The following is a 22,597-nucleotide window of genomic DNA, read 5'->3' on the forward strand; positions in this document are numbered from 1 at the left end:
AAGAAGTGAAAACTAATTTTCACTCCCTGACAACAACGTCATTTTTAATAACTCTCACTTACACTATTATTTTGATGTAAGCGATCATTGTCAATATAATAACCTAACTTAGGTTGGAATCGTATCCACGAGGAGTGTAATTTAGTCTTCGAGTTCAATGTATGTTGAAAGTTACTAAGCATTGACCCGCAATGTAGACTTAAACCAAAACATAAATTAAATTGGGGGATATGATCGAAAATTTAGTTTGAACAAAATTAACTAATTACATATTTGAGAGCAACAATTGTAGATTAAAATCCAATAAGAGAGCGTCTTGGGGTTATACTTATCCTAGGGGTCATACATGCATGGGTGACTGAGGGTTGGTCCATTTCTTAGTCAAAGGTTTGGGTAGGCTAGATTTAGCTCTTAATGTGAGCCTTTCAACAACACACCAAGTTGCACTCATGGATTCTTTCGAATACCTCATGAGTGTGCCAATTTTATCAATCCAAAACCTCAACAAAATATTCCTATTTCTAGGATGATGCCAATCAATCTAGCTACAACACATAACATCCTTATTTCTAAGATAATACTAAGGAAATAACTCGTATCAAATAAGTGTTCTCTACTACTCATCACCCACATCCCTCTTTCAGGGATGATGTTGGATCCAAATCAATTGGGGATTTCACCCATAATTATCAATTTAATCAAAGAGTAATAGCAAAACCCAACATCAATGTCTAATAATTAGGACTAACAATCAACACCCATACACTTTAACACCTTAATCAAGCATAACCCCAAGATAATTATTTAGCTACTCATGAAATTGGAGAAAAGAGAATTACCCAAATTGACATCCACTGCATCCATTGAAAATAAAGCAAGAATAATCCCAAATCTCTAATCTCATTACAACTAAAAAACTATCTCTTGGAGATTTAATAACAATTGTTTCTTTTCACAATTTGAAGGGTTTCTCTCAATACAAACTAAAAATTAGTTGGAAGATCCTCCTATTTTGCAAGGGTTTGAGCTTTTAAATATTAGATTCAGCCATGCGGATTTATAATTCTTCCCCTTGGAGGATTCCTGCTACACCACGATCGTGTAGCATCTTATCGTGATCGCGGTACCTGAGGGTCTTCTGATTCATGGTTGATTGGCTGCAATCGTGACTCTGAGGACCGCGATCACAGTAATTGAGGGCCTCCTATTCTCTAGCTTTTATTTCTTTTTGCCTATTTTCCTTTCCTTTCAACTTGATTTCCATTCATTTTCATCATAGGACCTGCAAGATCACAAAAACTGGAAATTAGTATATTCCAATGGAGAATTAGGCTCATGTACACAATTTTAGCCATAGTAGTGTATGAATTTGGATGTCAACGAGTGGTAAATTTGCCACTCATCAGGATACCATATAGGATGCATATGTGTCTACTTTTTCAACTTTATATTGTGTACATGCACTCACCCAAAGTTGGAGGGCATCGATGTGATCTGAAGCCAAGTTAAATGAGACGTTTATATATTGTACCAAAAAAAGTAGGATAAATGATATATATAACAGAATTATTAAATAACAAATAAAAGGCAAAATGAGGAAGAAAAATATGCTAACGACACGACGTGACTACACCAAATTGGCCGCTATATAAAATGACATTTTTCCGCATTTTATAACAATAAATTAAATGATACGATACAGTAAAATTTAAATAACAATCAAAATAAATGTTGAATTTACAGTAGCAATACAATACAATAGATAACAAATACAACCACCCAAACAAGTAACTATTGACCTATTTAAATTGGTAATTAGCAATTACTACTCCCCCATCTCAACTTATGTTGCATCTTTCTAATTTCATGATTGAAACAAATTTATCCTTGACCATTATTTTTTGCAAGTTTCCAAGCATATATTTTTTGTTTAAAAACTTGAAGATTGCATGGCAAAGTTCACGGTCAAACTTAAAATGTCTGACACTTTAAATTCTAACTATGCCATATAAATTGGGAGTATAATATATTTATAGTGACTTACTTGAAAAGATAATTATAATAGGACTATAAATTAAACAGATACTATAAATATTATATATGCTTAGGATTTTGAATTAGCAACTCCCACCTTTCACAAACTACCTATTTCTTAGGCAATACAAATGTAACAAACTCCTTCAACAATGCAACCTCTTTGAAATCTTTTTATCTCTGTGCATGAACACATTGTTAAACACACATTGCAACAAAATGAATTTAGTGATAGAAATATTAACAGGGACATTGTTTCACATTCAAGTAAGCGAAAAAACAACTGTTGCGGATTTGAAGAGAGAAATAAGCAAACAAGAAAAGCTACCGGAGAATCGTTTGATTCTCATGTTGGATATCGGAGGTGATTCGATTATGTTGAATGGTGATGAAGTTCCCCTTACGGAGTATGGTGTAAAAGATGGCTCTCATTTTTACCTGTTTTTCAAGCTTCCTAATAGTAACAAGAACGATGGTGAAAATCGTAATGGTGGTGGTGGTAATATTGGTGTTGTTAATCCCGAGACTCCGGTTTCTCAAGGCGATTCTGTTACTACTATTGTGTGATAGACAGAGGAGCGTATTCAGGATTTTATGTTAGTAGTTGATAGTAGTACTTTTTTTGGGCAATAAGTGCAGTTCTTCAGTTAGTTGTATGATTTTGGTGGCTTTTGGTCTAAGCGGAGGCGTATTCAGAATTTAAGCTTTTTAGGTTTAACTTTAAAGTTTTTAGCATATAGCGTGTTGTCTTTTTAAAGTTATAGATTCATATTTAATATTTGTTGCGATTTATAAATAAATTTTCACACAAATCTATGCATATTGAAAGTACTAGGTTCAGATGACGGCATGAAACCATTAATTCTCGGTCCTCTTGTGAAAAAGAGTGCCTATGTGGGACTCCTTTAGATCTTGAGCTGGCACAAAAGCAAAAGAAAAAATGATTATAGCAATATCAATTATTCTTTAGTCTTTTTTTTTTAAAAAAAAATCTATCATATCCCCCTATTGTGTATGAAGTTTATGATTTCCCTAGATGTAATTGTGCTTAAAAAAGGGTGGGGGAGGGGAGAAGATTACAAGGTGAGGATCGAGTCCTCGCCAATAAGGTAAAATTTCACCATTACGTATGATTCCATGTCTCCAGATTAAAATCGTCTCAGTTTACCAATCTGAGTACGAAAAGAAATGTCACCATCACCATTATATATCTGCAATCTTGTAACTTGTAGGCTCAAGTTCATTATTAGTAAGAACAGGAAATCAGTAACAAAATTCGATTGGGAGTATAATGAAACCTTGCGAAATACCATTTGAGAAAGTGAGCATACTCCCTCAAGCGGGGGCTTGTAAGAGGGCAAATGTAGCTGATTTTCTTTATCTTTCACCTAAGTCGTGTCCTGAAAAACACCGCGAATGTTATGTTTAGTTGATTGCATTATCTTCTCTTGCTTTTCCAATATTTTCACGATACTCTAATGCAAAAAAACTTACCATCATTTTCACTGCAGAGTCGAGGTGAAATTTGGTGTGTACCTATTGAAACAACCTTTCAGTTTCCTCCTTTTTGCCATGTTCCTGGAAATGCCAAAAGTTCATTATGTGACTCGAAAGCCTTTACCTGCAGTCAGTGAAGAGATAAAGGCTAAAAAGGATTTGACAGTATGTTTTACCATTTGTTTTTCAGTTTACCATTGATCCATTCTATCTCTCAAAGAATCAAGCGTTTACTTGTTTGCTTTGATGTTGCAGTAATTGTGATTCTTTGTTCTTACAATACAATTTTATCGATGCTGTCTACAACCAAGGAACGTGAAATTAAGTGCCAAAATACGCATGAACATGAAAATTCTCAAGACATAATTAAAGCTAACCTTGATTTTCTACTTTAGGTAACCGTTTTTGCCAGCGAACTAAGAGGTTACATCTCTCAAGATCCATCAAAGTCATGCAAGCTGTTCTCATCTGTCCCTGATATCTTCCTCTTTCTCTTTTTTGAAGCATCGTCCATTTTGCTTGACGAGCTACCACATTCTCTGATCAGCTCGACATTCTGTTCCTTCTGAACTGCAATGTCAGGCTTAGCAGACGCCTGTGAACTAGTAGGAGAAGGCTCAAGTACCATAGAGCAGCCACTTTCAGTTGTTACTGCAGTATCTTTTCGCGGAACTGGAAAGAGTTTGGGACTTGTCGTTGCTCGTTGCTTCCTTCTCCATTTCCTATCTGTATTCTCATATTCCAGACGAATTCCATAGCATAGTTCCTTTGCGTACACTTCAAATACCTCAAAAAGGTAGTAATCATTCGGGTTCTTCCCTTCCTTTATCACCAGAAGCATGCCACAACGTTTCAAATGGTTTGTAGATGCAATACTTGACAGGAGACTCAAACCAATAATCAGGGATGTCATAGTTCAAGGAATGTTTTCTTTCGGGGTCAGAATTGCAGACTAATTTAGCTACTAATCTCACTTCAAATACATCAGGACGGTTATAACATAGTGAAAAAACCATGAATTTATCGGTATACCAAGACGGATTCAGATTAATCGAGATCTTTTCTTGATTTATAAACTGATAACCAAACAACTCTGGCATTCTGACTTCAGGAAAAGAAATGAGAAAATAAGCCCTTTGCTGGAAGTCGCACTGCAATAAAAAATCATTATTACTAGAAATCAATTTGACAAAATTATTCAACGTTCATATATATGTGTGTGGACCGTATAGATAAAAACCTGGATACATGTTCTGAGAAAATGTCGTAGCAACTTCATCACATTCACTTGTTCGCTTTCTGATTTTTCATGACCACACCGTGGTATTCAGATCATACACAGCTTAAGACACTTAATTACTAGATCAGTGATGCTCTTCAAGGCTAAATGATAATCTGCATTAAATTTGGGGGTAGCTCTCCAGGCAGTTCACTAAGATTCTGACAAAATTCTACGTACAGATACTCAAGGTGTAAGAGTTCTTTGATACTTTCCGGTAAACAAGAAATATTACTTCCACTAACATGCAAGTATCTCAAGGACTGCAAAGATCCTAAATCCTCGGGAAGTCCACTCAAAATATTGCGATTACTGAGATCAACTGCATTCACGTAGGATAAAACTGATGATTGACAGAAAACAGAAGTTTGTTGTAAACCAGGCGAGATGTCTAGCGTCCACAGTTTGCCAAGCTTGGTGATAGAGGGAGGTAGCTGGGAGATTGCAGTTTCTCTTGCATCGAGTTTCTGTAACTCTTGCAGATCTCCAATGTTTTTCGGAAGCTTTTCTAGCTTTTTTCACCCCTTGAGCTTAAGTGTATCTAACTCCTGCAAATTACCTAGGTTGTTTGGTAGACTTACAAGATCTTCACAAACTTCTAGATAGAGATATCTGAGCCCGCTTAGATTCCCAATGGATGAAGGCAGTTCTCTAACCCCAGTGGAATTCAGAGACAGTTCTTTCAAGCGATACATGTCTCCGTTGACTTCTGGATAATTTTGGGCAATCATATATCCTGAGATGTTCAAGGGATTCCATCTGAATAGATCTTGGAAGCTTCTTTAACTTCTCACATTTATTTATTTCTAGATAACTGAGCTTCTTTTGAACTCCAAGAGATACTGGGAGCACTACCAATCTGAACAATTTGATATTTTAAATACTCTAGTTGTTGTAATTCAAAGAGGCTGTTTGGCAGCGTGGCAAGTTTATTGCAATTTAAAAATATGGAGATATTCAAGACTTTGAAAAGCTTCCGGAATATTCTCAAGAACTTCACAACCTATCAATGTCAAATCTCTAAAGCCGGTAAGAGACGGGTGTAAGCTTCTTATCCGGGGGATCCCACGGTCAGTCCTAATAAGCGCCCGATATCTCCACAGATTTCTGGAAATTCTTTTAAACCTGTGCATCTCAAAAGGTCGAAAGACTTGAGAGATTCCATGGTAACAAATTTTGGAAGCTTCTCGAGTTTGACACAATCAAACAAGATCAAAGAAGTAAGCATTTTGAAATATCCAAGAGAGGGATGGACCTCTTCCAAATTCGAACAACCCCTTAAATCTAACGTCTCCAAGTTTGACATATCACAAAAATTAGGGGTTTTTGTTAACCCAGGGCTCTCCCTGAGATCCAAATGCTTCAGGTTGCTCAATTTCTGTTTTCATGAAAAAAAATAAAATATACACATTAACATAATGTTTCTATGAAACACCAATAAGCTTAAATAGTACTCCTAATAGAAAGATGTGATTCTATTTGGAAGAGAAGGTTGTTACATACTTGATGGAAAAGTTTCGTCTTCTAAATGCTCATGGAAGCATAATTGTGTAAATGCGGATATAAAAACTTGAGAATTAAGTTGTTTTGGAGAGAGAATTAAGGAAATGACTAAACCTTTGATATTGGCCGAAGTTCAACAAGTCAACTTCTAGATAATCTAAGGCCAACAAGATGTGATGGTTCAAACCTCTCCGGTGATGAACTTGAAGGATAGTCCGGCCATTCAATTCACCGCAGGCTAGAAGGAAGATAAGTGACAATGCTTTCTGGGCAAATAGTTTTATCATCAACACCTGTAAGCTTTGCATCCTCTTGAATACCTTGCTATGATTTACATGATCCTCTTCAAAACGATAACCTTTTGGGATGCGTAGGCTTTCCACCTTTTTTGTTTTCTGTAAAGAAGGAAGCATAAATCTATTTTTCATGGAATTAATAAAACGAAGCAGACTCATCAGAATACATCATAAGTTATTGATGTTTTGTTAATATACACTTACCAACTTTCCAGCAAAAAGGTCATGAACCTCCTCATTAAGCCATATTCTGCTACTTGCATACTGTCTTTCCCTTGACACATTTTCACCCATTTCTCTTATCAAATTATGCATACAGAAACTGGAGGCATCTCTGGTGGATAAGAGAGATTTTTCGATGAGACGGTTTATTCCTATCAAGTGAATACCACAACTCTTAAATATCCATTCTACATCGTGTCTTGGTCTACGATTGTACAAGCATGCGATATCTAGAAACATCCTCATCTCGTCTTCCTTCAACCCATCAAGACCAATCTTTAGTTTTCCTAGAATGTCATCATGAGGGATCTTCTTCAATCTATCAAATACTGCTGCCCATTGCTCTTTGTTTCGTCCACGAAGAGAAGAACCCAAAACTTTCAAAGCTAAAGGGAGTCCACCAGCATACTCCACTACTTGTCTTGAAAGTACCATAAAATCTTTTTTTGGTGATTTTTCTCTAAAAGCTTCATCCTCTGGTAATAGTTGGACTTCATACACGTTATCCCCAACATGACTGATTAACAGGTGCTTGTCTCTTGCTGTTAAAATTATTCTGCTACCCATACCAAACCACTCGCGTCCTCCAACTAAATACTCCAACTGTTCTTGGTGGTTTACATCATCGAGAATGAACAAAACTTTCTTCCAGCGAAGCCTATTCTTTAAAATAATAACCCCTTCATGTTCACTAGTTAGAGTAATTTTTTCGCCAAAGAGCTTGCAAATGACAACTTGTGCTAGCCATGTTAGTCCATTTTTCTGATGCAATGCTCCAACATCACCAAGAAAACAATCTGCTTGAAATCGCTGACGATATCTTTGATACAGAACACTTGCAATCTCTATCTTGCCTATGCCACCTACACCCCAAATACCAATAGAGCGAACATCATTTGATCCCATATCTAACAATGAAGTTACTTTCTCAACTTGCGATTTCATACCCACTAAGCTTTCAGGGTAAGGTGGAATAACTTGAAGCAACTTAGGAAACATGTCATCAACTAGCTTCTTGATGCAATCTGCCTCATCCATATGTCACAGTGAAAAGAATCTCAGAGGAAATTAACTCGAAACTAAAAGAAAGAGTTGTCATAGACTAAAGTCTAATACAAACATATAATAATGTAACAAAACTAGTTTAAATCAACTATTATGGATAACATTTAACATTTTTAAAATCAATTGAGATAAGCGTGAGATAAGCACCCAGTACCCTCCCGAACTATGGCCAAAGTTGCTACGTTACACTCCAACTTCACAGGTTCCTGTCACTCCTGAACTCAATTTTAGCTTATTTTTGTCACCCTTTTGTGTTGGACAGACACTATTATTACATAAAATGGAGCCCCCATCAAAGGAGTCATGTCAGCTAAAAAGGTTGATAAAAGGTGCCATGTTAGCTAAAAAGGTTGACAAAAATACGCTAAAATTGTGTTCAGGGGCAATAGAACAATCGTGAAGTTGAAGTATGTCGTAGCAAATTTGGTCATAGTTCAAGGCTACTAGATGCTTTCGCAAATCTATTTACATCATCAAACAAGCACATACTCGCAATCTATCCATTAATGTAAGTTATAATTATAAGTAAACTGTACTATATACGTCTCTAAATTTTGATCCTTTTTCATCTTGATAACTAGAACCACAACAACAACATCTTTGAACCGAGAAAAAAAAAGACGCTTACTTGAAATTTTGTAAATGATACCCTGATATTTTCCCTGCCTCCACAAATGCATCCATCCATCTCTGAACCTTCTCCATATCATCTTTGCAGTTCTCGTGTTGGAAAAATGACTCAGCGAAAGGTGGATTTTGGTGGCGAACATCTGATGGACTCACATCATAGAAGACTGTAATCACAATCTGCTCCAATTCATTTTTGCAATTTATGATGTGTGCAGGCTCCTCTAAGCACCATTTTGAGGATGCATAGCTTTTTGAAAATATCACGATTGAGAATCTGGCATCTTCTATGGCTTTTAAAAGTTCAGTAGAAATTGATTTTCCTCTAACCAACCGCTCATCATCTTTGAAAGTGTGGATTCCTCTTTGTTCCAGAGCATTATAGAGACGACTCACAAAGGTTCTACGTGTATCTTCACTTCTAAAACTCAAAAAGACATCATATTTGCAGATTTTGGAAGAAGAAGTGTAGACATTGTTGAAGAATATTGCTAAAAGACTAACAGGCAATTTCTCAGCTTTGATTTTATGGTGAGAAAACTCACATAATTGTGTCGCTCTTGTGCTTAATAAAGAGCAAGACTTCACTTTTTTCACTATTCCTAGTCTCTACGGGGAACTTGTTACCATCTTTCATATTTCAAGTCATAATTAGGTAACTCTGTCCATCAAGGCTACCAGGTAACTCAATCCACCAAGGCTACGACAGATTGGAAGAAATCACCTAGCGTTTTGTCAGCTGGAATTTGAACACTGAGACCTTATGCTTCTCAACCACTTCATTGACCACTGGGCCACACCTTTGGGTGCTTCTTATTTTCCAATTTTAAACGCTAACGTCTTACTTAGTTGCGACAAAATATACAACATTAATACATAAAACCATGTTAGGAGTGTCAACTTTACTACTCTTACTGCATAAAAATCTAAAAAGTTGGTACATGGACGAGTTAGGTTAGATTTAGTGAGTTACATTTATCGATAGCTCACATATTTGGTTGTTGTGCTTAAAGAGTAAAGACTTCACCTTTTTCGCTATTCATAGTCCTTATAGGAATCTTCCTATTTCAAGTCATAAAATTTCACCTTTTAAGGAGTAAAGAACAAGGAAGAAAACAAATAAAGAGCTTGATTGAGAGTAATATCTTTAAGCTTACAATACCATGAAATTGGGGCAGAAATTTAAGCTTTTCCCATTCTATGGCATAACACATGACTTTTCTTTAACTTGGCTTCGGGTGATATCTGCGCCCTCTAACTTCAGGTGTGCACAAGTAGAAACTTAAACAAAAACAAAGTCAAACAAGCAGACACATGCATGATACGTGGCAAATCTCATCGCAATTTGACATGTAAGACGAGTGTGTCTCACACGATTTGCCAAGTAGGACGTACTTATTCAAAATAGTGAGTTAAACCTAAAATTAGTTTAGTAAAATAAATCTCTGACAAATGTTTGATGATAATCAACATGGGTTAAGGTTATGTGACACCAAATTAAGGACTTTTGACATTTTGGCCTAAACTATTCTTAAATATTTGTGTGGCGATAATTTATTTTTCTAATGGTAAAAGTGAAATTTAAAAGATATATTAATTTTAATTATGATAAGGTGATCACATTTGATTATGAGCAAGTTTGTTGTCCATCTCTTTTGCAAAATCAAAGTATAGGTTTGTATTACTTTCCACACCTTTATCCAAATTAGTTGACTCACTTTTTTGTTCAATTAAATTATAAAATCTTAAACATGAAAAAATTTACCGTGCTATCTTTCTGTGTTTTTTTTTTTTTCAGAGTGAAAATTGAGTTTGTTATTTCTCTAGTAATAGCAATTTGGAGTTAATTAAGAAAGTGGTCATTTAAATTCAAAATTGTTATAAATATATTTACATTATAGAGTGAATGTGATCTAGTTGATATCTATAAGGATTTGAAGCATCTGACTTTTAATCAGAAATTAGGAGTATTTTTTCCTATAAATTTGTTTATTGTATTCTCAATCTGATGATCTCTCATCCCCCAAGAGAGAAGAAATAAGAATCACTTTCTCCATTCTCTCTACTCTTGCTCTTGTTCTTTTTATTTTATAACATATTATCAACACGAGTCTCTAATTTTTTTTTTTTGTTTGAGTTTAGACAATGATATTGAGTTTCGGCGATGGTATGTTTGGTTCACACCTCCCCAAAGTGGTCTCAATCTTTTATGAGGTAAAATAATATAATGTTTTCTGCCAAAGGTAGGTATTTTCACATTAACTTTATTGCCTATATTTATGAGGAACCTACATACTCATCAATATAATGAATTGCATTAGACTTAGTGACAGCCATGTATTTAAACATGTTAATCACGGAGATATACTATCGAATATTACGGTAAGGAATTATTCTCCTATTTAAATTTGACCATTGAACATATGGTTCTACACTGTAAACTTTTATCTAGAATATGCTTTGGTCCCAAAATCGACAAAACAAGTTTCCTGTCTTGTCCATTTTTCCTTATATTTTTAAATCAGAGATTTAGGTAGATACCTAATTTTATTCCTTTTAAATTTAATTTTATTCGTTTTAATTTACCTTACCACGTATCCTAACCCATGTAATTATACCCCATAAAAATATAAAAATAACAATCCTTAACAAAATTCCTAACAAATTTTACCTTATTTTAATCATCCTAACAACCTAACTACCCCTACCCACCTCATTATCCACGTCACCCCACCCAATTTCCCTCACATTTTATTTTTCATAAAAAAAAATACAAAGATAAGAGGAGAAAGAAATACATCACAACAACTTGAAGGGGAGCCCACACCATAGATATACACCATCTTCTTCTCCGCAAAATACACGGATCCACTGGGAATATTCACGACTCCCCATCAATTTTCACACACACAAAACGCATATACAGTGAGGACACACGCATCTGGGGAACCTCCATTTTTTTTTCATGTTCACAGCAAATACACGATATATGCACACATTGCACTGAAATTCTTTTTCTTCTCAGGGAGAATACACGCACATAGGGAGAATCAGCACACACATACAACAACACCATTTCACACACCCACACGCTGAAACGGAGAAAAAATGGGAGTGGAAGCTAGTAACTGAGAGATTGAACGAAGAGAGAGGAGGGAGATCGAACGGGAGAGGATTCAGGGAGGAGAAAAATAGCATCGCCACTGTTAAGCTCGCCGGAGCTCCGGTGACGCTACAACAGTGATCAGACGAACCCCAAAGGATCGAGCTCGACCCAATTCTGCCTGATTCCAGCGAGGTCCGTCGGAAAATGAGAGAAACAGCAAAAAAGGTGTATGGATTTTAGTACTAGTTTCATGTTGCTTTCTCGATTCTAATTCGGGTTGGCGAAGCAGAGTAAAAAGGTATATCGAGCTCGGGTTGGTTGGTTGAGGTTCGATTCGAGGTTCATCGGCGCGGACTCTACCGGATTTAATCGAAATAATACATCGAATTGAGAAAGCTTTAAATTGAGGTTCAATTCTACTCTTTTTCTTTTTTTTTATCTCATCGTTTATTATATTTGGTGTGTTAGATTGAATATCATGTGTCGCTTGATCCTTGTTGATGATGAATAGTGATTTATTTTGATTCGTGGTTGGTTTCCTTGATTATAGATTGCACGGTGAAATATTTCGTTTGAGAATTAAAATTAATTTGGGGGTGAGAATTGAAAACTTGACATAATTGGTGAACTTTGGTTAGTTTGATTCATTGGTTGTTTGACTTGAAATGAACATTAATTGAACTTAGTAGTACATGATACGTCGATTGGTTTAGACAAACATAGGTTGTGTAGGCAAAGTTTAGAATTTGTGACTTTGGTTGAATGTTGGAAATTCCGTGAATGTTTGAAATTTTGTTGAATAGTTTGATTTTTCTGCACTAATTATGTATTCATTTGGCTGGGTAATGCCTTGAGTGATTTGTATTGATTTATTCGGGGAATGCCCCGAAGTATCTTGTACTTGAAGACGACGCACAATCAAGGCCCGGAATGTCGGATGGAGAAAGCAATGGAGTGTAGTTTAGAATTGACATAGAATAGAGTAGGTTTATAATTTCGCATTTTCTATTTCGAGATTGTAATAATCGGACTGGACACTATAATTTTGGATTTGTTTTGTTTGTTTGTTTGATTGATTGTTTTGTGTGATTTTGTATGGTTTATATATTCATAATGTCAAATTAGTCAATACGTTCCACCAAGCGACCGTGGTCGAACCTCGGGACCGAGGGGTGCCTAACACCTTCTCCGGTCAACAAAATTCCTTAACCGGAATCTCTTTTTGCAGATCAGTTTTTAGAGTCAAACTATTTTGAAAAGGATCTTTCAAAGGTGACTTGGCACACCGGATTATGTCAAGTGGCGACTCTAAATAAAAATGTAAATAATCCTTTTTCAAAATAAATTTTCAGTCTTTTGTCACTTTAATAATGAAAACCCTTTCAAACCGTAAAATTATTCTTTTTGAATGAAAAGGGGGAGTGACAATTTATATTATACTTTACAGTATTAGAAATTTGAACTTATTGTATTGTTGATTAAGGATAAAATGATGGATTCAAATTATTGAGTTAGAGTCTCGATACATCATAATGATAAGATGTTGGGTTTAAAGTCCCATTGGGAGTCTAAAACACCTTTATATGGATAAGATATTGATTTTGAATCTCAATACACTATATTGATGGTATTATAATGGCTACGGCAAAATAATGGGTGTTTGGTGAAAATCATGAAATCCGACCCATTGAATATACTCCATTCCATGATGTGAATGTGGTAGCAATATATGATAAGTCTGAAATATGACTAACTTACTTCATTCTTGAAGTGTATGTGGTATCAGTACATAATATGTCTCAAAGAAGACAAGTGATTGAATGCACGAATATATGCGTGGAGGGACAATATGATAATGATCATCAAAAGTGATGATATTTTCATACGCTTATATGAGATATGTTAGAGAAAAATTCTCTACATCATATGTATGCCTCGATTTGCTCTTGAAGTAGCAAAATCTTAAAAGAGGTTATAAGCTATCATAATTTGATAGGCTTAAGACACGATTATATTTCATTTCCGGAGAATGAGAAATGCAAACGTGCACTTGATTGTGATAGTATCACTACTCACCTCCGAATGAGGCAGAATAACTGAGAAGAGTTATTTCGAGATCTAATTCTAAAGTAGTAAATTTGAAATTTATTCATATAACAGTAAATCTGAAATTTACTAAAGAAAAAAGTACATGTCATGGTAAACTTGGAGTTTACTAGAAAAAAAGTTTATAAATTGACATGAACGATTGCGACATCTCGAAGATGTGCATACTGAGTATTCAACATATATTAAAGAATTAGAAAATTCTTCATGAACTTGCTTGTTCTTATCATAAGTTGGTTGGACCAACTAATTTTGAAATTGGATCCCTCAAAATCTGAAAAGTATAAATGGTGAATATGGGCCCGTTCACCAGTCATGTGATCGATTAAGATGCATCGATATAAGATGATCACATGTACATTTATTGTCAGCCTGCAATTTGACATTCATAAAGTTGTTTGCTCAATAAAATTGAGTTAAGAACATAATTTTCAGATTGTGTAATCAAGACAATTCATCTTGATAATAATGGTTTGGCATTGAATGCCTTCGATAAATAGCTAAACCATTGTTAATGAGAACAAAGCTTCATATGTTGGTCTAAAATATGATATATTGCATACAATAGAACTTGTATGCATTAGGCCTATAAATTATGATTGTTTCTTCCCTCTCAATTGGTTCAAGTTCAAGAACCAACTATTCCATCTAATAGTTTTGATGTGCGATATATGATTAATGAATATACCATGATGCACAAAGATGGATTCATCAAAGGAGGATGAATGTTAGTTTTCCTAACATAAGGGGGAGATTATATACAGCTATGAAATATGTTAGGAATTATCATCGGATCTTCATTCAAAAGATAATTCAAGTCAAATGCCGAAAGTATATCATATTAAGCTGCAAGTGCTCCTATTTTGTGTCCTTAAAGGATAAAGTCTATGCATGCGCAAAGCATGATAGACCAATCGGTTCCAAATGAAATAATCCTTGACAAGGATAAGGATCAAATAATCATGATAAGAAGACAATGTGCTCTTGAAGAGCCTACGACATAACACTTCATGAAACCTTATGAGAGGTTTAGGTACATGAAAATAATGAAGTGATGAGATCTCAAAATGTTATGTCGCATTGTGAACCGATACAAAATAAGAAATCGTCGACGATATCTTTGATACAATATTGGCGCAATGTTGTAAAAGATTATGAGGATCTGAATTCTACGTTAATTTAAGCATGCTGACGTAGAAACATTTATCAAGTGACTTGACAGAATGCATTTTGGTAAGCGTAAAACCTATTTGATTTGCAGTCCACACACTTGAAGATGTCACACTTGACATGTTGGATATTTTTACTTGACAAAAATCCATATGAAAATCCCTAAAGGATTCAAAATGTCTGAAGCATACAAAGTTTCTGGGAAACTTTTTATTATCCTCATAAGATATAATTTGATGATTTGAGTATCGTTGAAACTCTTGGAGAGTTTTCAAAAGCAAAATGAGAAACATGCAAAAATTGAATAAGTATCCATTCCGACCTTAAGAAAAGAATGAGGAACTCCTTGGTTATGAAGTACCATATCTTAGTGCGATTGATGCATAAATGTATCTTGCAAATACTACAAGGCCTGATATAGCTTTTTTTTAGTTAATTTGTTAGCAAGTTTGCAGTCCCGATCTTATTGGTCATGCTGAGTTTGGGTACTTATCTGACCTACATAAATCTCGGTCTCAAATAGGCTATGTGTTCATATGTGGTGGTACTGCAATATCTTGGAGATATACAAAGCAGTCTATCGTAGCCACTTCATCGAATCATGCTGAGATAATAGCTATTCATGAAGTAAGCCGAGAATGTGTATGGTTGAGGTCCATGATACATCTCATTCGAGAAAAATGTGGTGTGAAATATGACAATCTATCCACAATTTTATACGGAGATAATGCATCATGCATAGCACATCTTAATGAAGGATTCATAAAAGGAGATAGAACGAAGCACACTTCATCAAAACTTTTCTACATACATGAGCTACAAAAGAATGGTGATATCAACGTTCAACATATTCGTTCAAGTGACAATATGGCTGATTATTTCACCAAGTCTCCTCCAATTGCAACTTTCAAGAAGATGGTGCACAAGTTCGGGATGCAAAGGTTCAAGGATGTTCTCATTAGGGGGAGTTAATACATGTTGTACTCTTTTTTTTTTATGCATCATGCATAGCACATCTTAATGGAGGATTCACAAAAGGAGATAGAACGAAGCACACTTCATCAAAGCTTTTCTACATACATGAGCTATAAAAGAAGGGTGATATCAACGTTCAACATATTCATTCAAGTGACAATATGACTGATTTTTTCATCAAGTCTCCTCCAATTGCAACTTTCAAGAAGATAGTGCACAAGTTCGGGATGCAAAGGAGGTTCAAGGATGTTCTCATTAGGGAGAGTTAATACGTGATGTACACTTTTTTCCTTACGAGATTTTGTCTCACTGGGTTTTCCTTGTAAGGTTTTTAATGAGGCAGCCGATATGCGTTTTGTTAGAGATTACTCTTTTTCCTTCACTAGATTTTTTTTCCTACTGGACTTTTTCTAGTAAGGTTTTAACGAGGCACATTATCTATCTAGACATTCAAGGGGAGTGTTATAAATGTATTTACATTATAATGAATGTCTATCAAGATCTAGTTGATATCTATCAGGATTTGAAGTATCTGACTTTTTAGTCAGAAACTAGGAGTATTTTTCCCTATAAATAAAGGAGTTTTGTTCATTGTATTTTCAATCTGATGATCTCTCATCTCTCAAGAAGAAATAAGACTCTCTCCATTCTCTCTAACAAAAATCATATTTTATTTTATTTAATCGTTATTTTCCTCAAAGAAACGTGGCATACCAATTATAATAAAAGGGGACTTTTGAGATATAGTGTTTTTTTTTGTGTGTAAAATAGTACTAAGAGTTTTGAGTGATATTTTCTTAAAAAAAATAAAAGTGATTTTGTAGATAATTTCAAAAAAAAAAAAACGTGGCATACCAATTAGAATTGAAGGAGACTTTTGAGATATAGCCCTTCTTTGTGTGCGTAAAATATTAAGAGTTGAGTGATATTATCGTCTTAAAAAAAACAAAAGTGATTTTGTAGGTAATTTCAAAAACGTGGATGACTATCCATAAAAATAACTTTGTTTACCCTGAAAATGGTGCAGTTGAATTTATAGATGAGGTCAACAACACGCGTGTTAAATCTAAATCCTATTCGCACTCGTTACCAGCGATTACGCAATTTCTACCTTTCATGTATATACGTATAACAATCCTTACATTATTATATATTCACTGAAATGTTTGGCAAAGCAACAAACTTGACATTACACATTGATACTACAAATGTGTTAAAAAGAGTGAAACAAGAAGTAAGAAAAACGAAAGGTAGCAGCTACCCGGTGGAATAGTACAGGCCACAGTCATAAAATCAACAGCACATTCACATTAGCTACCAATCAGAACCATCTGGAAATGTATCCAAAGCATTTTGTTTGCCATTAACATAGTACTCAACAACCGCTTTCATTCTATAAAGCTTATCTGGATGGTAGTTTATATGAACTACAACTGGCTTCAACTTCTTCAAACTCGAATCCTTACGTACGATTTTGAAAAGGACCTTGCTATTCATGAACAGATAGAAATCCATTACTCTCCTAGAAACATAGAGCCCAATGTACCCGGGGTACGATGGAAAGGCTAACTCTTCATTGAAAACAGCTTGGTCCCAAGAATTTGGCTCCCGAGTGAGCCTTTCGGCAACGCGATCCAAGAGCTCAATTGCAGGAACCGTCGGACGGATATAAAAGAAACCAGAATTATAAGCCCATATCCTCATTGTATGAGCATATCGACCCCAACCCATATCAGGTTCATCAGAAACATCGTTGTAACCATAAGCTGTCATATTGTTGTGACCATCGGACATGACCTCCATGTCTGAATCCCGGTATAGATGATCAAAAGGATTTTGCAGATACACAATGTCGATATCAGAAAGCAGGACGCTGTAGCCAAGCTGCAAGAACTCTGTTAGAATTTGGAACTTTAATCCTGACACGGCTTGGTTACTTCCAGTTTTGCCAATAAAATCGACAGTCTCATCAGGGTCTCTCTTGTATACATGGACCCCGTTTTCCTTACAGAAATTCACAATGTCATCATCCAAGGCGACGACCAGATAATTTGGGATACCTACCCTTTTTACACTGGCCATCCAGATTTCCAACATGGATTTCACATTTGAATTGGCAAGTACAACTATAACCTCGTTCCCTACCGCAACCTCTGCCAGTATCTTAGTTAGTCTCGGGTTCACTGATTTGTCTGGAAGGACGAGAGGGTTAGTTCTCGTACTCTTAACTTTGCCAAATGGTGCAGCTTTTTCACGTTCACCCAACGATACAAGTAGCTCTTGTGCACGGCCTTTTTCCTGTTCAGCTATCTGAAGCTTTTCGTTTAGCTCTTTTACCTGCTTCTGCAACTCTGCATTCCTCTCCGATAACCTCCTAATGTATGACCTCAACACATTCATCCACTCTGTGGATTCATACGACCATGACTTGGCCTATGAATTAAATCTAGAAAGTTAAACGTACAAACAGAAGACTTCCAACAATGATCATATGACACTTTGGCCGTCATACCAAATGTCACATGTAGAAAAGATGCTATCAATGGAGTGTTTATCGGCATGGGTAGAACTTTATGCAGCATATGAATAGACCCATAGAACATTGTGGTCCGGGGCATAGCGAGAGCTTAGTGGCTCGCTGCCCATATGAATGAATACACATAATGCCTAAATGCCCCATCTTTCAGAAAGATGAAAATGGGATTGAATTCAAAACAACACTCAACCACCAAAAGCTACCCACACCAAAAAGAAAAAAAAAATCCCTAATGCAATATAAATATTCTATGACATCCATTTACCAATGAAAAACCAAAGATATAATGCAACCACCTAAAACCAGCATCTAAGTCAATCTTGTGAAGCGAAACTTGAAGGGAGCTCTTTAAAAAAGGTTAATCTTGTAAGACAGTGTCAATAAAAGGGCAGCTCAGTGTATGAATCATCCCACGTTCACACAAGGGGGCAGGGAAGGTACACGCTCTAATGTGATATAACGTAAGTAGTCTACCCTAGTACAAGCATCATTGATTGATTCCATGTCTCGAAACCAAGAACTATAGGCCGTATCTGACAACTTTACCACTGCTAGAGACAGTATTGTCAACAAAATCTTATCAACTCTTAGCAACTTGTTAATCACATATCAAAGCATGAATCAATCAATCAACTAGGCGTCAATCCTAAACTAGTCAGATTCAATTATATGTATCTTCAAGTATATCTAATAGACCAATCTCACTACAATACTCAATAATCTCTCTCTTAATTAGAATGAAATTTCTCTAAAGCGTGAACAAGAAGTAAAAGATTTCAACCCCATTGTAACTCTACATCCGATCTCCCACCTCAACAAGAAAAAGGAGATAAAATTAAGCATATGATGTAAAATAAGTAAGCACTTGAGCCATACAAGTAATAGAACAGTGGTGGAGTCAGAATTTTCACTAAGGATTTTAAAATATGAAAAATTAAACACGCTATGAAATCAAAGAGAATTCAACATGTACTGTATATATATGTGTGTATGTAAAACAATTTTAACCATCCATTGTGTGTACAACAGCATTGTGTGTGAGAATTCGTTCATTCTTAACTAGAGGTCTCGAGATTGTCTCCACTACGAGAGCACTAACCCCTTAAATGGGACGCATGGTGAGAATTCAAATTAGTCGAGTGCCAATGCAAGTATCGAGCACCAAACAAAAAAAAAAAATAAAGAAATCAGTGAAGAGTGACTTACCAAAACATTATATTTAAAGAAAGGGTGATCGGTTTGAGCAGGTGGATCAGGATAAAAGAATCCATAAGGATAAAAGAAAGCAAAGACACAACCAACAACAACACCTATTACAATTGCTGCACCAATTCTTGATCCTTGTCCCCATTTGTCACACTTTTCTGTACATACCCCCATGTAGATTTCTCTAAATTTTAGCTGCAAAAACTCAAGAGCCCAACACTCAAAAAAGTTGCAAAATTTGTGGTATTTGTTTGGTTCTCTAAATGACTCAAAAGTCTAAGAAGCAAAAGGTTAGCAGTAAAGTAGTGGAAAGATACTTTTTTTGTGGAGTAGCAAACAAGTTTGTTTATGATTGAGAATGATCTAGTTGACTTTGTTGTAAGATAAATGTTGCAAAAGCCAATTGATTTTATTATGATTAAGATTTTTGTAAAGATAAATCAACTCAAAGAGTGTGATCCGCATAGAGTGGAGGAGGATATATATATTTTTTCTAGTTCGATTCGTCAAAAAATAGATTGGAAAATGAATTTTACGATGAAGGTACAAGTTTCACAAATGTCATTATATAATGATAGTATCGTCAAGTGCCTTATTTTTGCGTCCACCCCCTCACCCACATCCCTACTCTACCTCCGTCTCTCATAATATTTATTTAGTTTATATACAACTATATTTAGTATAATAAAAAAAAAAAGTTTTCAAAAAATATTTTTCTTTCCTATCAAACCACACCCAAAAACTTATACAAATGGTTGCTTTAAAAACTAAAAAGTTAATACATCATTTATCATGTGTGATATCTTCCGTTTATAGGTAGTTAGACTAATTTTTAAAACTAAACTGAATTAGATCAACTCATTATTTTAAACTAAAATTTAGATATTTAAAAGTTATATAAAAATTATTATAAAGCATAATTTTTCTTATTTCAATATGTTGAAAATAATAACTTAAATATTAATTAAAATTTATATAATTTGAATCTCGAAAAACGAAAAGTCACAAAACAACAGATGGAGTACCAAACTTTGCACCAAAGATCACATTTATTGCCCCTCCTACATAAATCTATGAAGAACGTAAGGGTAGTTAACTAACAAATTTCCAAATTATAAAAGATTAGGGGTAAAAAATTAATTCGTAAAGTTAAGAGTGTGCAACTGAGATTTTCTACGTGTAACTTGTTACTCCCTCCGTTTTAAAAAGAATGACTTACTTTTCTTTTTAGTCCGTTTCAAAAAGAATGACCCCTTTTCTTTTTTTTGGTAATACTTTAATTTCAACTTTCCACATGACATGTTTATAACCGCAAGATTAAAGGGCATTTTGGTACATTTGATACTACTTTAATTTAAGGCCACAAGATTTAAAAATCTTTTTTATTTTCTTAAATTTTGTATCAAGTCAAAATAGGTCATTCTTTTTTAAACGAAGGGAGTATATATTTTCTTATTTAAATGTTCCCTGGCCCAATTTATGTAACAGTATTTGACTTTATGCGATATTTTAAAAAGAAACAAAATCAAAGGGACATGTAGTAATCTATAATGTACATACACATTTCTGGAGTTATGAATTAGCATGTGTATCTATATGTATTAGGATCCCGATTCATGAATTACTCGGTTCGAGAATTTTTTCTTAAAAAAAAAGGCTCGATTATTGATGATAAGCAGGAGGAAGGTGAGGATGACATTGTCACGATCCGAGGCTACCCCCTAGTCGCAACAATGGTGCTTACGATCACAAGTGACCACAAGTCAACCCATGTGCTAGTACCTGATGTGAGCACTGAATAAAACTGATAACAAAAGTGATACGGGAAAAGGCAAGAGAAGGCTCAAAAACTACTCAAAACAGTCCACCAATCAACTAGAACCCGAGGACCCCTTTGAGAGCAACTTTCGGCCAACAATAACAACACAAGGATTACAAGATACAAGGTACATTTTAACACCAAAACAATGACACAAGATGAAACAAGTCACGGATTCAACACAAACACAAGGGAAATTGCATAGAAAATAAAGATAGATAGTGAGACCAAGATTATTACAAGATTAAGAACCAAGTGTATTTCAACACTAAACCCTAATGAATGTAACAATCAAAACCACACTCTTACGATGACCATTAAGGAAATGAACTCACCTCAAGATCTACCGTTTCCAAGCAAAGATCAATATTGACTTTTCCAGGCCTTATGCTAAGGATGGCTTTTCCAAGCCCTCCAACTAAGGGTGTTACACTCTCAAAAGAGAGAAAATATGTCTTTCAATTCTTCATCATTCAAAATCTGCCAAGAATGAGCTAAAATGACCAATTTATAGTGTATTACAAAAGAAGACAAAAAGACCACTTTGCCCTTAATGATAGGTGCGTCCATGGTGTGTAAATACACCATATGTAATGTCCAAAATGCCCTTAATTAAGGTCCAAAACTGTGAGTCCTCAATCTTAAATGCTCCAAGCAATCTTTCACACGCGAGATTGCTTTAAGTTATGCTCAAAACGGGTCCTCCATGCATGTTCTTGTATTCTCGAGGTGACCAAGTCTTGAGCCTCTATATGTTGGCTTCCAAAGATGTCATCAAAAGATAAGATGGCCATTTGTCCCGTATCATTCCCCTCTTCTTGAAAAGGATTCGACCTCGAATCCAATCCTTACAAAACCGAAGAGAGGACAAACAAATACAAACTCCTCATGGCATGAGGGTTAGGGTTAGCATAACAAATCATCTCAACATTCCAAGGTTGCACAACTTTGAAATGTAACCAAGAATCCTTTGAAAGGAATATTAAAAACTCAATAAAAGATATACAAGGGATTTGGTTATAGGATACATCAAGAGTGACACTTTGCTTGTCATGTAGACCAAGCAACAAGTTTGGTGCACCAACATCACCATTTCTAAATATGGCACCGGGGTCAAATAGAAAAAGTGGCCATAGACACGGGTCTCGACAACACT

At 35.3% G+C, this 22,597-nt stretch overlaps 3 protein-coding genes across 8 annotated transcripts; 1 reads left to right on the forward strand and 2 right to left on the reverse strand.

The window, feature by feature from the left end:
• Window positions 1-835: 835 nt before the first annotated feature.
• Window positions 836-13,553, reverse strand: LOC107850232 (disease resistance protein Roq1-like). 6 transcript variants are annotated; one of them, XR_007048434.1, is made up of 10 exons: window positions 8,525-13,550; window positions 6,814-7,856; window positions 6,428-6,708; window positions 4,772-6,188; window positions 3,909-4,682; window positions 3,708-3,831; window positions 3,529-3,612; window positions 3,345-3,434; window positions 2,132-2,214; window positions 836-1,282 (listed from the first exon to the last, which is right to left on the reverse strand). XR_007048434.1 is itself a non-coding variant. In XM_047401162.1 (4 exons), exons 1-4 carry the CDS (start codon window positions 8,664-8,666, stop codon window positions 6,127-6,129), a joined length of 1,455 nt encoding a protein of 484 aa, XP_047257118.1. In that variant the 5' UTR covers window positions 8,667-13,551; the 3' UTR covers window positions 5,993-6,126. The 6 variants fall into 6 exon arrangements, 1 of the variants encoding a protein (XP_047257118.1); XR_007048435.1 differs by having other exon boundaries at window positions 2,132-3,434; window positions 6,814-7,860; window positions 8,525-13,553; XR_007048431.1 differs by lacking the exon at window positions 2,132-2,214.
• LOC107850233 lies at window positions 2,223-2,874 on the forward strand. Its single transcript, XM_016694635.2, has one exon. The coding sequence runs from the start codon at window positions 2,254-2,256 to the stop codon at window positions 2,599-2,601; it is 348 nt and encodes a 115-aa protein (XP_016550121.2). The 5' UTR covers window positions 2,223-2,253; the 3' UTR covers window positions 2,602-2,874.
• Window positions 13,554-17,003: 3,450 nt separating the features above from the next.
• Window positions 17,004-20,158, reverse strand: LOC107850234 (arabinosyltransferase RRA3). The gene is made up of 2 exons (XM_016694637.2): window positions 19,623-20,158; window positions 17,004-18,313 (listed from the first exon to the last, which is right to left on the reverse strand). Exons 1-2 carry the CDS (start codon window positions 19,794-19,796, stop codon window positions 17,195-17,197), a joined length of 1,293 nt encoding a protein of 430 aa, XP_016550123.1. The 5' UTR covers window positions 19,797-20,158; the 3' UTR covers window positions 17,004-17,194.
• Between the last annotated feature and the right edge of the window lie 2,439 nt (window positions 20,159-22,597).

The sequence above is a fragment of the Capsicum annuum genome, chromosome 12 (assembly GCF_002878395.1).
Source record: "Capsicum annuum cultivar UCD-10X-F1 chromosome 12, UCD10Xv1.1, whole genome shotgun sequence".
In the NCBI taxonomy this organism is placed as follows: Eukaryota; Viridiplantae; Streptophyta; class Magnoliopsida; order Solanales; family Solanaceae; genus Capsicum; species Capsicum annuum.

What these genes read in the sequence shown, in the direction of transcription:
- LOC107850232 (XM_047401162.1), bottom strand. Translation starts at nt 8,666, where the DNA reads ATGTTCGCCACCAAAATCCACCTTTCGCTGAGTCATTTTTCCAACACG. An exon ending in ACCTTTTTGCTGGAAAGTTG is followed by an intron (nt 6,709 to 6,813) that starts GTAAGTGTATAT and finishes CCTTCTTTACAG; the next exon opens with AAAACAAAAAAGGTGGAAAG. An exon ending in TCAAGTTCATCACCGGAGAG is followed by an intron (nt 6,189 to 6,500) that starts GTTTGAACCATC and finishes TCATGAAAACAG; the next exon opens with AAATTGAGCAACCTGAAGCA.
- LOC107850233 (XM_016694635.2), top strand. Translation starts at nt 2,254, where the DNA reads ATGAATTTAGTGATAGAAATATTAACAGGGACATTGTTTCACATTCAA.
- LOC107850234 (XM_016694637.2), bottom strand. Translation starts at nt 19,796, where the DNA reads ATGGGGGTATGTACAGAAAAGTGTGACAAATGGGGACAAGGATCAAGA. An exon ending in TCTTTAAATATAATGTTTTG is followed by an intron (nt 18,314 to 19,622) that starts GTAAGTCACTCT and finishes TTTAATTCATAG; the next exon opens with GCCAAGTCATGGTCGTATGA.